Source organism: Geospiza fortis, unplaced genomic scaffold (assembly GCF_000277835.1).
Source record: "Geospiza fortis unplaced genomic scaffold, GeoFor_1.0 scaffold274, whole genome shotgun sequence".
Taxonomy (NCBI): Eukaryota; Metazoa; Chordata; class Aves; order Passeriformes; family Thraupidae; genus Geospiza; species Geospiza fortis.
The window spans coordinates 1,176,286-1,190,763 of NW_005054485.1; the positions used below are offsets into that span (position 1 = coordinate 1,176,286).

A 14,478-nucleotide genomic window follows, 5' to 3' on the forward strand; every position below is an offset into this window, starting at 1 on the left:
AGCAGGGCCTCTTGTACTGTTGTATGACACAGAGGTGGGTCTGTTGCAGAAGGTGTGTAGAAGACTTGAGAAATACAACTTTGGACTGTAAGGAGAACAGTATCCCTAGCCTTGTAGCTGCTGTGACAGGAAGAAGAGGGGCAGGCCTCTCCAAGACATTTGGACAGGATTTCCTGTCCAGGACAGGACAGGCAGGTTCCTCTGGCCTCCTGGCCAAGCATGAGGTATATTGGGGGAAACAGCAGGAGAGCATAGAGGGCTGGTTGAAGGCACCCAGTTCCTTTTATTCAGTTCATTGTCCCATGGTACAAAAGGGTTTGTTAGCATGACACCAGTCCCTGCACAAGGACAGATCCCTTCTCTGATGCTGGACTATTAGACCTCCATTTTTATGGTCAGCTGTTCCAATGCTTCAGGTTCGCAACACCACAGACACTGTATGAAGCTTTCCAGAAAACCCAGGATATGATAGCGCTGGAGCCAAAAGAATAACTGTTCAAAGACTGATTTCCAGGAGTCCAAACCATACAAGGGATGGTGTATCTCTTTCAGGATCCCTGAGGAAGCAGTGTGCCGATTCTAGCATGTGCCTTGCTTCCAAAATGTTTGCTCTGAAGTCAGAGGTCTTAGACCACAGCAGGTACCCAGAACCCCAGGGTTGCCCTTCTTCCTGCAGCAGCCTCTGCTAGCCCTGGATCAAAGCTCCTGCAAACAGTTCCCCAGCAGCAATGCAGAGCCAGCTCCCTTGTCAGCTCCTGGTATTGAGGCTGCAGAAGCAGGAGCAGAACCAGTTCTGCCTAGCGAGGTATTTCTGCCAGACGTCAGTCCCTGGCCCGTGTAGCTGCACGCTGCTCATGCAGAGCCTCAGGGTTCAACTGGCCAGCAGTGGCTCCCACTGCTCCTGCTCCTGGTGGCTTTGCAAACTATGATATTACAAGTCAAGGAGCAGGGAATGGCTTGTGCCATCTCATCCTCCATGTCCCCAGGGCTGAAATGTCCATATTAAAAGCAAGAAAGATTCTAACTGCATGTGTTATTTGCTAGAGATCAATTACAGATCAGTGTAAACAGCTGATCTCCTACTGAATTCACTTCTTTATTGTACAATTTATTAGAGGATTATTCAGATAGCTCAGCTGGACCTTACTAGCACATCAATATTTATTCTGCCCTTTAGCAAGGAGCAGAAATGGAAAGCATAATTTTCTTACTAAACTCTCCTACTGGGAAGGCTGCACCTTGCTAATGCCACAGAAATCCTCTCTGTCCTCCATGAAGGCTTGTGGCCTCATGCAGACCCACTCATGGGCCTGGCTTGGGAGCACAGCCCAGGTGGCACCAGCAACATGGTGTCCACGTGTCCCCAGAGAGACACATCTGCCCAAACCAGGGATCCCACAGTACTGGCCAGTCACTGCTGTGGAAACCTGAGTTAAAGCTAAAGAGATAAGTGGAGGCATGACTGCAGCAGTACTTAATGCCAGGGGAACGCCTTCAGAATTCAAACAATTCCTTAGTGTGAAAAACAGATAAATCAGCACTATTTCAGATTACTCTGACATTGCAGTTGAAGAGATAGGTAAGAAGATAATTCTGCAAAAGCCACATACCTGAAAACAAGGCTCTGCCTCAGCACACATTTGCCTAGAGTGCCGGGCTGCTTTCTTGTTCATGCTCACTGCTCCAAAAATAAATTGCTTCAGCATCGATAACTGGATGTGTAAAACAAGGGCAAACATTACTTCAGACACAGTCAAATTCAGGAAATATGAAGTACATAGGCTTATAGCACCCATACTAAAGGCACTAAAATCTAAAAACCTTGGATTTTTTTAGAAGCTGCCTAAGTTATCAGAAGTACTGACCTCCCATTGCAAAGTTCACAATACCATAGGTTGTTTCAAGGACTTAACTCCTTGTAACTCTTGGAAATTCCTTACAGAATAAAGTGTATGTTTGCTCTCCACAAACATATCACTGAAAACAGAATTTCTGACATTTCATACCTGTCATATCAAAGAGGTCTTGGATTTGCCTTTTCTCACCTAGAAATTGTAACCTTATAGCTCAGCCACACTAACAACGGATCTTGAGCTTCAAAACATTGCTTTACTAGACCTCAAGTTGTCAGGCCTTAAATCTATCTTTGCCTGATTTTGGCTGTCTGCAAAATGCATGTTAAGATGCACCACTTGCAATTTACCTTAGACACTTACTGCCTAGCTTGTCTTAGCTGCAACAGCAAAATTGTCTGATGGTCAGTGCCTGCTCTTGTCCTGTGGCTTAGACCTTTTTTTTTTTTTTGAGAGATTGCCTCAAATGCCTTTTAGTGTAAATTTTGTGTAGCTTGTGCTAATTGTGTTGTTCTTCCTTCCTAAAAAATTGTGCCTTATACAAAGGAACAGCAGACCTGAATAATCATGGTATAATTAACCCTCTGGACCCACAGCAGACAAGAACATATAACCTACCAGTATACGCAAGGTTGATATATACAAATGTCTCCCTAAAAATACCCAAGAACAAGAAGAAAAATATCCACAAAACATTATCCACAAAACATTTTGCAGGAAAATGCTGTGAAATGCCAATGAACAATGTACAGGAAGGGATAAGGCAAGATATTGATGAAGTAACCAGTGCTATAAGCAGAACATTGTACCTTTTAGAACAAAATTTTTGCTCTTTTCCTTATGTTGGAGAAGCCAGCTCAGGAGCAAGGCTGTGCCCAAGATAAAGCCAGGATATGTCCAGGTTCTTCAGCTCCAAGAAAATTCCTGCTCCTTGTCCTGTCACTATGTGCTCTTTCCACAAGCCTCTTTTCCTCCTTTTCATAAGCCCCCTTTAGGTGCTGGAAGGCCACAATGAGGTCACCTCAGAGCCTTCTCTTTTCATGCTGTACAATCCCACTTCTTTAAAGGAGAGCTGCTTCAGCCCTCTGATCATCTCTGTGGCCTCCTTGGAACTCACTCCCCCAGGTCCAGATCCTTATGCTGAGGGTTACAGAGATGGACTCAATCCTACAAGTGGCATCCCATGGGAGCAATATAGAGGGAAAACTCAAAAGGTAGGGAAAAATTGCTTGGTTTTCTTTACCTTGAACTCGAGTGACTTCCTGGAAGAAAATGCAGGGGTGGGTCTGGAGGACAAAGCTGGGACAGTAGGCAGGTGTGTGCCTTCTCCTGTGCATTGTCCAGTGGGGGACATTAAAACAGATGCAGCCTTTTTCCTGTTATGGAATACAGAGGTACACCACTGTTCTGCAGAACTGGAGCTTCATTTCACAGTTCTGGATAAAAGCGTGGTCTTCTAACATCTCCTTCTTTGGATGCTTCTGCAGAAACTTCAAACACTGCCAGGAGATATGTCTTTGGGAAATGTATTTGCATTTCTGTCTGTCTGTGGAAAAGGATATGAAGTATTAAATGCCACCATGGGTAACAGCAACAGGAATTCCAGTCTGTGCTAAAAACCTGCTGAAAAATTCAGCAGATTCTGATCTTCCAGCATCTGGAGTAATCTTCTAATACTATTTGCATAGCACTGAAATTAAAGAACAGCATTATAATTTCTCATTTGAAGCAGACACATTACACTTCACAGCAATGGAATTAAAAGTTGAAACTCATCTGATTTTGTTTACCTTACATAAGATGCATTAAAGATGCAGTTTTCAGTCATTCATCCAGGTAAAACTCAAACTTTGTTTTTGAGGTCTTTTTGGTATTAAATCCTATTGAATTGCTGTCATTTGGGCTGAGTTTTATACCATCCTGCACAGGGATTAATAAATGCACATAAATTTTCCTTTGAAGCTATGGACATTTTTTTTCAGACAGGAAACATTCCAGGACAGAACTTGATTCAGAAGCTGAGTTTGAGTATTCAAGATGCTGACCAGATGAATTTTGTGGCATTCGTGGTGGGGCACAGGAACACTGGTGAGAGATGGGCCTTTCTATGAGAGCACTTGTTCAGGGTGCTAACCCTGGTCTAGTGCTGGGCCGTGCAGGCAGGTACCCTTTGCAGTCACCTGGGAACCTCACACCCAGTCACCTCAACAACCTCCCCACGGGTGAAGCAGCCTGGGCCGAACTGTCAAGGCCTCACTTTACAGCCTCCTTTACTCAGAGCAGGTGTTAGGACAGTACAGCTGTTTACAATGCCTGGAATCTTTGGGTGCTTCCTCCTCCCACTGCTGCTGTCTGAGTATCTGCACTCTAAATACTGTGTGTCTGTGCTGAGGTCACACCTACTCACTGCAGGCTGAGCACATCCAGGGATCTACCTGGATGCTTACTGCCCAGCCCCTTGCTCTCCTACAGTTTCCAGTCTGTGTATCCATCCCCACCTGAAGTTCCAAGACTCCTGTGGTGCATGTCTCCTCTTCCTCATTCTCCGACATAGATTCCTTGCTTCTGTCCACTTAGCGGAGCATGTGTTCTCATAGGTTGTGAGCTCTGCCTCCAGCATTGTCAGCCTGTGAATTCAGACATCCAATAGCAGCTCTTTATTGCAACATGCACAGACAAACCACACAAACACATTCAAAATGCTTAGTATTAAAAAAAACCCTATGTGGCACAAGTGTGAAATGGTGATGAATACATCATTCTGCCAGCAGATGGCAATCAAAATAAAGAAACATGATTACTGGTGATAAATAATTCTGCGTGAAATCAGGTGAATTTTACTCAGGGGAGCAACGCAGTTGCCACCCACCACAAGGGGGTACCTGGCAGAGAATTATGTCACTTCTGCCTCTCCCCCTTGGGAGAGGCAGAAGGGACATAATTAGTTCCTAGAAATATTTTATAAGAAACCCCCAAACATCCTTTTATACATCTGGAGATGGTAAACAATTGCAGTTCAACCCTCCACAGAAGATGAGGTCTTCATGAAGTCCCACACATGGAAAAAGAGATCTGACAGAGGCTCATACCTTGCATTTGGGGGGCAGCAACTGCAGTGTGTGCACAGGAGCAAGTGAGGAATTTCCAGGTCTAATAGGTGTTAGGCTCATGGTGGTAGGAGCAGCAGAGAAGTGAGTGAGGGGAGAAAAAGGGAGGGCAGCTCCCATAGTGAAGATAGCTGAGAAAAAACCCCAAATATTGGTAACAAAATGAAAATTAAAAAAACCCTGCATTCATCCCTGGTTCTATGATGAGTCAGTAAAAGCATGAGAGGCAAATTTAGCCACAGTATATAAAAATATCTCAGTGTGAAACGAGATAGAATATATGCTGGGCTCAACAGCCTTAATTCAATCCATTGAAAAAACATGTAGGAATCCAGTTCTTGTGGTTCATACATCCCTAGAACAGAAGCTGGCACCTCATTTGCCTCTCCGGTGAGCCACCACTAGGATGTGGATGGAGCAGGTGTGCAGCAAGAAAGGGAGAGCTAAGAGCCATCACAGCAGCTAACTGCTGCAGGTCCGATTTCTAGTTCTCAGTTTCTGGCTCTGCTTTGCTGGAGGTCAGTTTCCACATGAAGTCTAGTGGATCCATTGCTTTAGAAACTCCAGAAGACCAGAGAAAGATGAAATCTTGGAGCTGTCAACAAGAGGAAAGTGTTCTTCTTTCTCTAACAGCTTCTAGGAATGCGGTCAGCAGCATTTTTGAGCTTCATAATGAGACTGACAGTACTAGGCTAGCAAGGATCAGGAGAGGAGCAGACCCAGCAGGAGTACCAAACCCAACCCTTATGGAACATTCAGGGCTTCACAGCACACACAGCAACATCCCTGCAATGCAAACCAAGGCTTGTACTTTAAATCAGCTTCCTGAGCAAGCCAGATGAGCTTTCTTCATGTTTCTTCTGGCACGTTAGAAGCATGCTGAGTGCATTGCAGGTGGTCAGGGCTGCAGTGCACTGACAATCCCATCTCCTGCAGAGTAGTTGTGCTGTCCTGCTCCTCACCAGAGGCATGCACAAAGAAACAAGCATTGCAGTTCACCAGTTAATAACTTCATAGCCTTTGTGTGTGTCCAGAGCTTTGACTAGGAGCTGAAGCCACTCCAGGAGAACAGCCAGCAGCTTTACAGATTAAAGATGAGGAGTTCCTTGTAAGTTTGCATTAGAAGGCATCCTTCTAGATCAAGTCTTCACCTACCTACATGCTTCATTTTCCCTTTTTCAGTGTTTTTTGCCCAAAAATCTACCAGAAGTCTTTCTCTTACCTAATAAGAGAGGCAGTACTGAGGCAGGGCAAATCATATCCTCTCCAACATTACAGTAACCAGGTCAGGTGTCTACAATTGCAGACTTGGAAGGCTTTGATTGCTGCTCTACACACTACAGTACACAGAGTGTTTCTGCTGCCTTCTTTTCATCCTCATTCACTTTGTTCTGTGTGCTTTGCTTGATATTTAGTTTATGGCCATGTTAACTCTTTGTAATGCATTCTGCTTACCTGGTATAATTACTGACGCTTGCTAGGTTGACTCTTCAGGATTTCTCTGCCTAAGAGGCCATTGCTACTGGACAATTTGGTCATGCCTGTCCATTCTCTTATTTCCTCCAGTGTTTACCCTTCTCCTTGGGGAGCACCAATGGTATTCCTATACTTTTGTGGTTTTAACTTTTAAAGAAACGTTCTCAATGTCACCGACTGGCTTGTTCCCACCTATGAAAGATTCTGCTAGCCTGTTCTTGTTGCAGAGTATGGAGTCAAGATGCTTCTGGACACCTTGTCAGTAAGCTCCCAGCAGAAGCTTACCCTTTGCCATGCCACATTCCCTCAGATTCCTGCCATCTGCAGTTCTTCATTACCAGATGTGTCACCCCACCATCCCTACAGGCTGCTCATATTCCCCTCTCCTGCCTCAGTTGTGTCCATGTGCTCCTGTTCTCTTCCCTTTTGATCGCTGCTACACACTTAGGCCAGAGCTTCCCTTGGGCAATGGAAAAGCACTGCAGCAGCTCCTGTGCAAGAACCCCCTCAACCCAATACTGCACTTGGAAAATGCAGCCGCCAAACCCCAGGGCACACTGCAGCGACCCTCTCCAACAGAACAGACACTTCTCAAGAGCCACTCAGCTCCTAACAGGTTCAGTCAACCTGAACACAACGAGAACCACTTCTCTAACATTTGCATACTGTTCTGGAAGACACAGTGGAAACACTTCAGGTGTTCAGGCCATTTCTCTCTTGGTAAAGAAGGAAATAGACAAAGTTATTTTGTTTGTTTTAATTGATCACTGGTTAAATTGTAATACATTTCAAAGCAAAATATTCTGTTCAAGGACATTGTACCAAACATTGCATCTACTTCTAAACAAGGCTTAATTTGACTATTTTACCGTATATACATACAGGTATTAGTTTCATTTCACTAGTAGCAAAATTACACAGTACATTGCATTTCCTGAAAGATGGCAAAACCAGGAATTGAGTGTCTGTTCTGTCCTTCCACACACTCCAAATCAGAAAAAAACACAGGTATTGAAAGTACAATCACAACTACAGGTAGATACAAAAAGGACCTCAGAGCAAGCCAAGACCTTATGAGAGATGACAATCACTTCTAGAAATCTACATTGCAAATATACAGTACATTCCACTAGAGTTTTGGGAGTCCCCACAATGCCTCTTAATCCCCTTTTGGTAATAAAAGCTTCTATGACAACACGTATCCTTCATAAAAAGTACTGAATTTGTATTTTTGGAGCATATGTTGGAAGCTTAATGCAGTCTAAGCTGCAGTCCACAATAAGCTCACCCAAAGAGAGAGTAAGCAAGCATTGCAAGATTCATCAAGATCAGAACCAGAGCTCAGCTCCTCGTCATTGAGCTTCTGGGTGCGAGAGCTGCTCTGCACCAGGGACAGGCTCAAAGGGTGGGAAATAATACATTCCTTTTACAGCTTTCGCAGGTCAATCACCTGCAACTTCTTGACAGAAAATGTCAACTGAGTCATACAAGATTAATTTGAACTTGTTTACAAAGCAGCTGTTACATTGCAAGTGTTAGACAATTAAAGACATAGCTAAGGAGCAACAAGGTTTCCACATTTATGTTATTCCTGAAAACACTTCTGTGAGCAGCAGTGAGTGCAGAGGCCAGCAAGTATGCAAACACACTGCCACTGCTGGGAAAACTGCAGTCTAGCCTCGGGAAGTGGAATGGTGCACAGAACTCAGCAGCCCCAAAGGCCAGATGAGATTTCTGTCATGCTCAAACTCCTTTGCTTTGGTTTGTGCAAAAAACTGACCTTGTGCATGTAGCTTTCACAAACTAACTGTTGCTCTGTGCTTGTCAAGACAAAATGGGAGGAATTGTCCAGAACTACCAAGAACATGGAGGCAAGCAAGGCATTTTTCATGAGCACTAATTACCCTCACAAGTACAACACCAAGGACTCTGCCATCGTCCCAAGAAAATGTACTTCATCAGTACTTTTGCAGGTTTTCTGTTCTGTACTTGCTGAAGAAGCTACCACTGATTAGCAAAATAGCTGAACTTGACCCAGCCAACAATGCTGAGGACATTTTCCTTCCAGGCTTTATGTCTAACTAAGCACGAACACTCTTTGCTGCTCCTAAGGAACTCTGACAGCACTAGGAAACACCAAAAAGGCAAGCCTGAGGTTGAAGACACCAACTGATTTCCTCCAGTTAAAATACATCACTTGCTTCTATTAGGCAGACTCCAGCCACACACTCAACACCAATTCTCCTTCATAGATCTCTATTTTAAAAGTTATTTTGCTGGACTCCAGATCTAACAGCAATGTAACACAAGTAATTTGTAATTTTAAAAAAACTAGGGGAAACCTGCCCAAACATTTTTAAAATCTGCTTTATATAAACTTTGGGGGGAGGGGGGGGGAAGCTAAGGACTTGGTACTCCAACTTGTTACAGTCAACAGTGTTCTAAAAGGGATGGAAAGGAGGCTGCAAACCAGGTTCTCTCTACTAGTCTACATCTGTTTTTAGCAGAGGTAGGTAGCAATAGGTCAGTGGAGAGAGAATTAGAAAACAATATTTCAGAATTTCAGATGTACTTCAGAGCCCTGGTGTTTTTCTCTACTCTTCCTTTAATCTATCTTATGCTGTTTTCTTTTTCTTGCACTAATCATCTCAGCCTACTTAGTTTTGTAAAATGAGCCCTGGTAGGCTGCAAACAATTTATGACATTAGTCAGGTGTTATTACCAGACAGAAGAGCAACCAACATGGGCCAGCAGTCACCATGACTTGCTGCAAGAGTCAAGGAGGTGCTTCATAAGAGAACCTCAAGTGCCTCATGCAAATCCTTGGAGCACATGCATGCATGCAGAGTATCAACCTGCAGGCAACACCTGGTGACCTCACCTTCGAGCTTCACAGTCAGCAGAAGCAGATACAAAGTTCAGCTTTCAGGTTGTGGCTTCAACACTTCAAAACTTAACTGTGCAATGAACAATTAACATGAATGGAAAACAAACATTTTAAGCAAAGAGAGAATCCAGCCAAGTCTCTGATTAATCACTTTTTTCTGAAGCCTGCTCTAAAAGCTTTTCAATTTGTGGACACTAAGAATACAACTACAGTGAAATATGTGTGTTCTCATTTGAGTGCACTCCTAGTTCATACAGCAGACAAACAATTAACGACCAAGTACAAATCAAAAGGTTGAAAAGCCCTAATTCCCAGATTGTCTACCATTTTTTATTACTGTTTTAAGATGAATTCATAAAACTCCTGGACTTTTTTCTTCCAAATTACCATCTCCTATAAAAGCAACATTAAGACTCAATACACATTTATATGAAATATACTTTAACTTCCCTCTTCCCAGGTTCTTGTACTTAATATATACGCCTTACACCAAGAAACACCTTTAGTAGTCCTCATGCTGCTTTATGTTGCACAGAAAACAAAACTTCCATTTATTATGTTCATATTCACCACTTGAACTTTTTTTAATTTCCAAATTACAGTTTGCTTACAGAATCTTAATGAAATCCCCATTGTTTGCACATTCTTGTATGTAACACAGATAAATGGCACAATTACAAAAAATAAAACCAAAATCAAAACACCCCACCCAAAATAGTTTCATTGTCAAAATTTATCAGTTTCCCAAAGCAAGCTTCTCCCAGATTCTTAGCAGCAAAATTCAGTTATGTAGAAAGGAGCAGGGCAGAGAAATCAGCCAGTTCCCCCACAGAACTAGAGCTGACTAAGCCATAAAATAAGCTGAGCGGCTCAGTCAACCCGACTGAAGTTACAGTAATTATATATTGGCTCTTGGAAGAATCCATAACCAAACCTCTTGAATTTCCATAATTTTTAAAAGAGAAAGCTAATTTCAAGAGATCTTCATTTCCAGGTAAAATACTAGCACTCATGTTTTCCCTGCTAACTTAAAATCACATCTAAGGTTCTTCTCTGATGTTCCAAGAAAATTTTGCAAGAAGAGTAGAGAAATTTTAAAAAGCTTAATGTAGACATCACCCAGCAAATGCTACCAAATACACAAAGCAGAGGAAGATATTTTCCTCCCAACTTTCATGTTTTAATTTTTAAACACATATTTTGAGAAAAGAGCAATTAAAAATGTATGCCTTAAAATTAAGTTGCCTATACATGCTGAATGAACATGGGTTTTTAAAGCAGTCCTTCCTTATTCTAAGCAGCCCCCTTAGAATGCTTTATCTCTCAACTGTATATAGCACTACAGTCAAAGTCATTATATATCTGTGTTTGTCTTTTGAAACCTATTCCTAGATAACATTTGCCCTAGAACTGTAAAAAGGCCTCCCACAAACCTATCCTACCAGCAGAAGCCTTTAACTTCCATGGTTGCAGAACACATACGCAAAGAATTAATGAAGTATCCAAAGGAAAAAAGATTAACTCTTACTTTAAATCAGACAGCAAGTTACATACATTTATAAAGAAATCTACTGAGATTTAAAACTGCTTCAAAGCAGTAACTGAAATACAACAGCAGCTATGAATAATATATAAACTTCCTGATTCATAACTGATCCTAGCTTCACCTCAAAAAAAAAAAAAAAGAAAAATCACAGCAGCTAACATATATGCAAATATACACAAATGAAACCTTTGATCAGAGGTTAATAAGTAACTGTGTTATATCAGAGCTAGAGACTAGACATTGCAAGTGTTCAGCAGTCTCTAACACACCAGCTCTCAGGCTGGTGCAGCAGTGGAAAATCTCATCCAATGCACCTTTCAGGTGGCATTAGAATCTCATGTTTCCTGTTCAGATGTTGCTCAGCTGAACAGTTACCTCTGCTAATAATATGTTTCCCTCTCAGTTAAGCATGCAAAATGTATAAAAAGGCATGTGATCAAAATATCCCCTTGAATGCCCAACTGTCTGGTTTCAGGAGACTGCTGCTGAAGATTTAATAGCTAATTTTCAACATTTTCAAACTTGATATGAAAATTGCATTTTGTTATTACACAGAGTATAACAGTCATTGGTCGTTTGCATCATCCACCCCAGCACAAGTGAAAAAGTGCCTTCTGAACAGGGAATGAGAAAACATGGTAAGTTTTGTTACCAAGCTGTGTCTCTACTCATCTTGCACTAAGCAGTGCATAGACATAGGTGAGCAGAAAGTCAACAGTATACCAAGACACACCATGTTTTCACATGCACTGATGCCATGTGTATGTCAAAAATACACAAGTTCAAACATGCAACAAAATGTCTGTTAAAGCACTTTAAATGCTCACCAGATGATAATGGGTGATTTAATACTCAGAGAAATCAATGTACAGTAAAAGGTTTGTGCTTACACTTCAAGTTTCAGAGTAAAATTGTTTCTATCAGAGTATTTGAAGTGCAATGAAAGGAATGTTCCACTGAATTCGGAAACAAAAGACACCATTTAAAGAACTAGGAAAATAAGCACAGGTCAGACTACTGCAATAAATAAACAAAACAGCAGGAACATGCAGACCTCAGAGTCAAAATTTATTTTTAGATTCATGATATGTAAAAAAAAAAAAAAAAGTGGAAAAAAAAATCAAGAACAACCCTGTCGGCCTTTCTCACATGTGCTGTCTTTTTGGCTAAACAACTGTTACTCTACTGTAAAGAACACAGATATTATCAGAAAACATTATTTACAGAATGATTATCAGATTGCTTATATAAAATACAGATGAAAATATACACCCTTAGGTTTGAGATAAGCCAAGCAAATTCACTGCTGCTAACTAAAGCACTTTGAAGAAGGCTACAGGCACCAAATATCAAAATTGAATCACAAAACTACTCGAAGTAACAGACAAATTTGGGACGGTAGAGGTACAACAAAGATCATTTAAGTTGGAATGATTTGTAACTAATACTAGCCTATCACTTATTACTTAGCTTCATTCAAATTCTATTTTTCTTATACGAAACTGAAGAGAAACCTTTACTCCCTGTGATTTCTTCAGCAGACTGTGATTTCTTCAGCAGCTTTTTTCTTAATGCATCTATGTAATGCTTTGTACTCTACATCTTACAAAATACATCCCCACATTTAAGTGCATAACTAGAAACTGTGCTGAAATCATGGAAAAGCGCTTCATAAATCTCCGGCGCAATAAAGTCGTAACAATGATCAGCTCCAGTTCCTGGAAGCAGTTCTGTGAAAGGTGAAGTTTCAGAAAAGAGACTTCGATCCCTGGTTTTCAAACTCTGACCATGCATCATTCAATTCCATGAAGATCATTTTGGCATATTGCTCGTAGGGCTGTCCTGTGGCCTGGAAACAAAGAAAATGCACCATATAAGCATGAAAGCATTAGAAATTAGGTCTTTAGAAAAGATCCCATCCCTTTTTTATTTGCTGTCTTATTCAACAGCTACAGACTGCTCTGTGAATATAATTCTACAGACAACTCTCTCCAACCTTATCCAAAGCTTGCCATGAGTATTTTTTAAATAAATCCAAATCTTTGGTTTCCTTATGTTACTTTCAAGCTTTCAGTTCAATTCATAAGTCATTAAAATTTATCTAAAAACAATTTTCAAAGCTGTTCTTTTCATAAATAGTTTAATGTACTATTATTTACTAATAAAATTAAGTAATTTTTGGAATTGCTTCCTGAAAGATCTTGCAGTAGTGTACAGGGATAAAATCTGAGTCCTCTTTCAGACAACTTCTTTTGAATGAAATTCCCTGGAGAAAAATCTGTTGCTGGTTGTGAATGGCACTAAGACCTAGCATGACTGGCATAGCTCTTCCTGTGTGTTTGCTTCCATACTCAAGGATAATACTCCTGATGTCCTGCCAGCTTCACAGCTGCCCTGACTCTGGGCCAACACAATCCAACCTTTGTGGTTAAAAAACATCCAGTCCCAAAAGATTTTTCTCTCCAATAAAAAAGAGAAACCCCAGAGCCCCCGCCAGTATTCTTCCCCTTCTCCTGCTGCTTAGCTTTTGGCACCTGCAGTACTTTATCAATGCATAACAGGAAAGTGGCAAAATAAAAGAATAAGGAAGACAAATATGCCTTAAACAGAGCTGTATTCTGACACTGATGCATTAAGGGCCTTACACATAACACCTAAAAAACCACCACAAAGGTGGAAGAAGTCATATACCCAGGAACTCTGAAGGAGAGGGGGAACTAAAAAACAAAAAAATGTCATGTTTGTTATGGACACAAGACAACATAGGATTTAGACTTATTCACTAAACCACCAGAGAATGCAAACGTGAAAATTCAAACCAGGTATATCCAGTGCTTCTCTTTCTATCTAATACAAGAGCTCAGAACAAGAAGCTACCTTGATACATTGGGATGCATTAAGTATTTTTAAAAAGACAGATGCAATGTAATACTCATTACATATTTTTCATCTGATAACTTGTTTATTCTACTAAGTTTTCTTTTTTTAGTAAAAATAGTTTAGTATCTGAGTCTCCATACCAGTTCTAAAAGACCTGAAATACCAGCTCACAGAAATGAAACAGATTCCACTAATCAGCATTAAATCTGCCATCTGTCAGTCAGAACACAGCATGACTGACTCTGGTGCTCAGTACAGCCCTCACTGGATCTTTCATTTGTTAACCCTTCTCTGTTGAATTCTGTGCTGTGCCAGGACAAGAAGAATAGTCCTGTACTACCTGAATGCAGTAGGACACCACATTCAGAAGACAATGGAAGCACAGTGAAGAACATCCAGGGTGCTGACTGAGAAGCAAGGCATTTGCCAGTAACCTGTATGGTATGGCTAAAGCAGTTTGTATTCCTCTTATAATAAAGAAGATCAGAGGAAAACACTCACCTTATCAGGATGAACCACAAGCACTGCTTTCCTGTAGTATTTCTTTACTTGTTCAGGAGTTACTAAATCTGCCATGCTGACTGGTTTCCACTTATTTTCCCCTTCCCAAAGCACGGTATGTAGAGTGGATATTAATGCTCTGATATTTCTCTCCTTTCCTTCAATCCATTCAAGAATCTGGGAAAATCAGAATACATAGAACTGAATGTAGCACTGTAAGCATTCTCA

The 14,478-nt window shown here is 41.2% G+C and overlaps 1 protein-coding gene across 1 annotated transcript in view; it reads right to left on the reverse strand.

Moving 5' to 3' along the window:
* Positions 1 to 7,178: 7,178 nt before the first annotated feature.
* Positions 7,179 to 14,478, reverse strand: part of GAK (cyclin G associated kinase) — a 69,434-nt gene continuing 62,134 nt past the window's right edge. Inside the window, exons 26-27 of the mRNA XM_031063194.1 lie at positions 14,251 to 14,427; positions 7,179 to 12,718 (exon numbers count right to left, since the gene is read on the reverse strand). Coding sequence (XP_030919054.1) covers positions 12,617 to 12,718; positions 14,251 to 14,427 — 279 coding nt within the window. The 3' untranslated portion in view covers positions 7,179 to 12,616. The remainder of the gene's footprint in view (positions 12,719 to 14,250; positions 14,428 to 14,478) is intronic.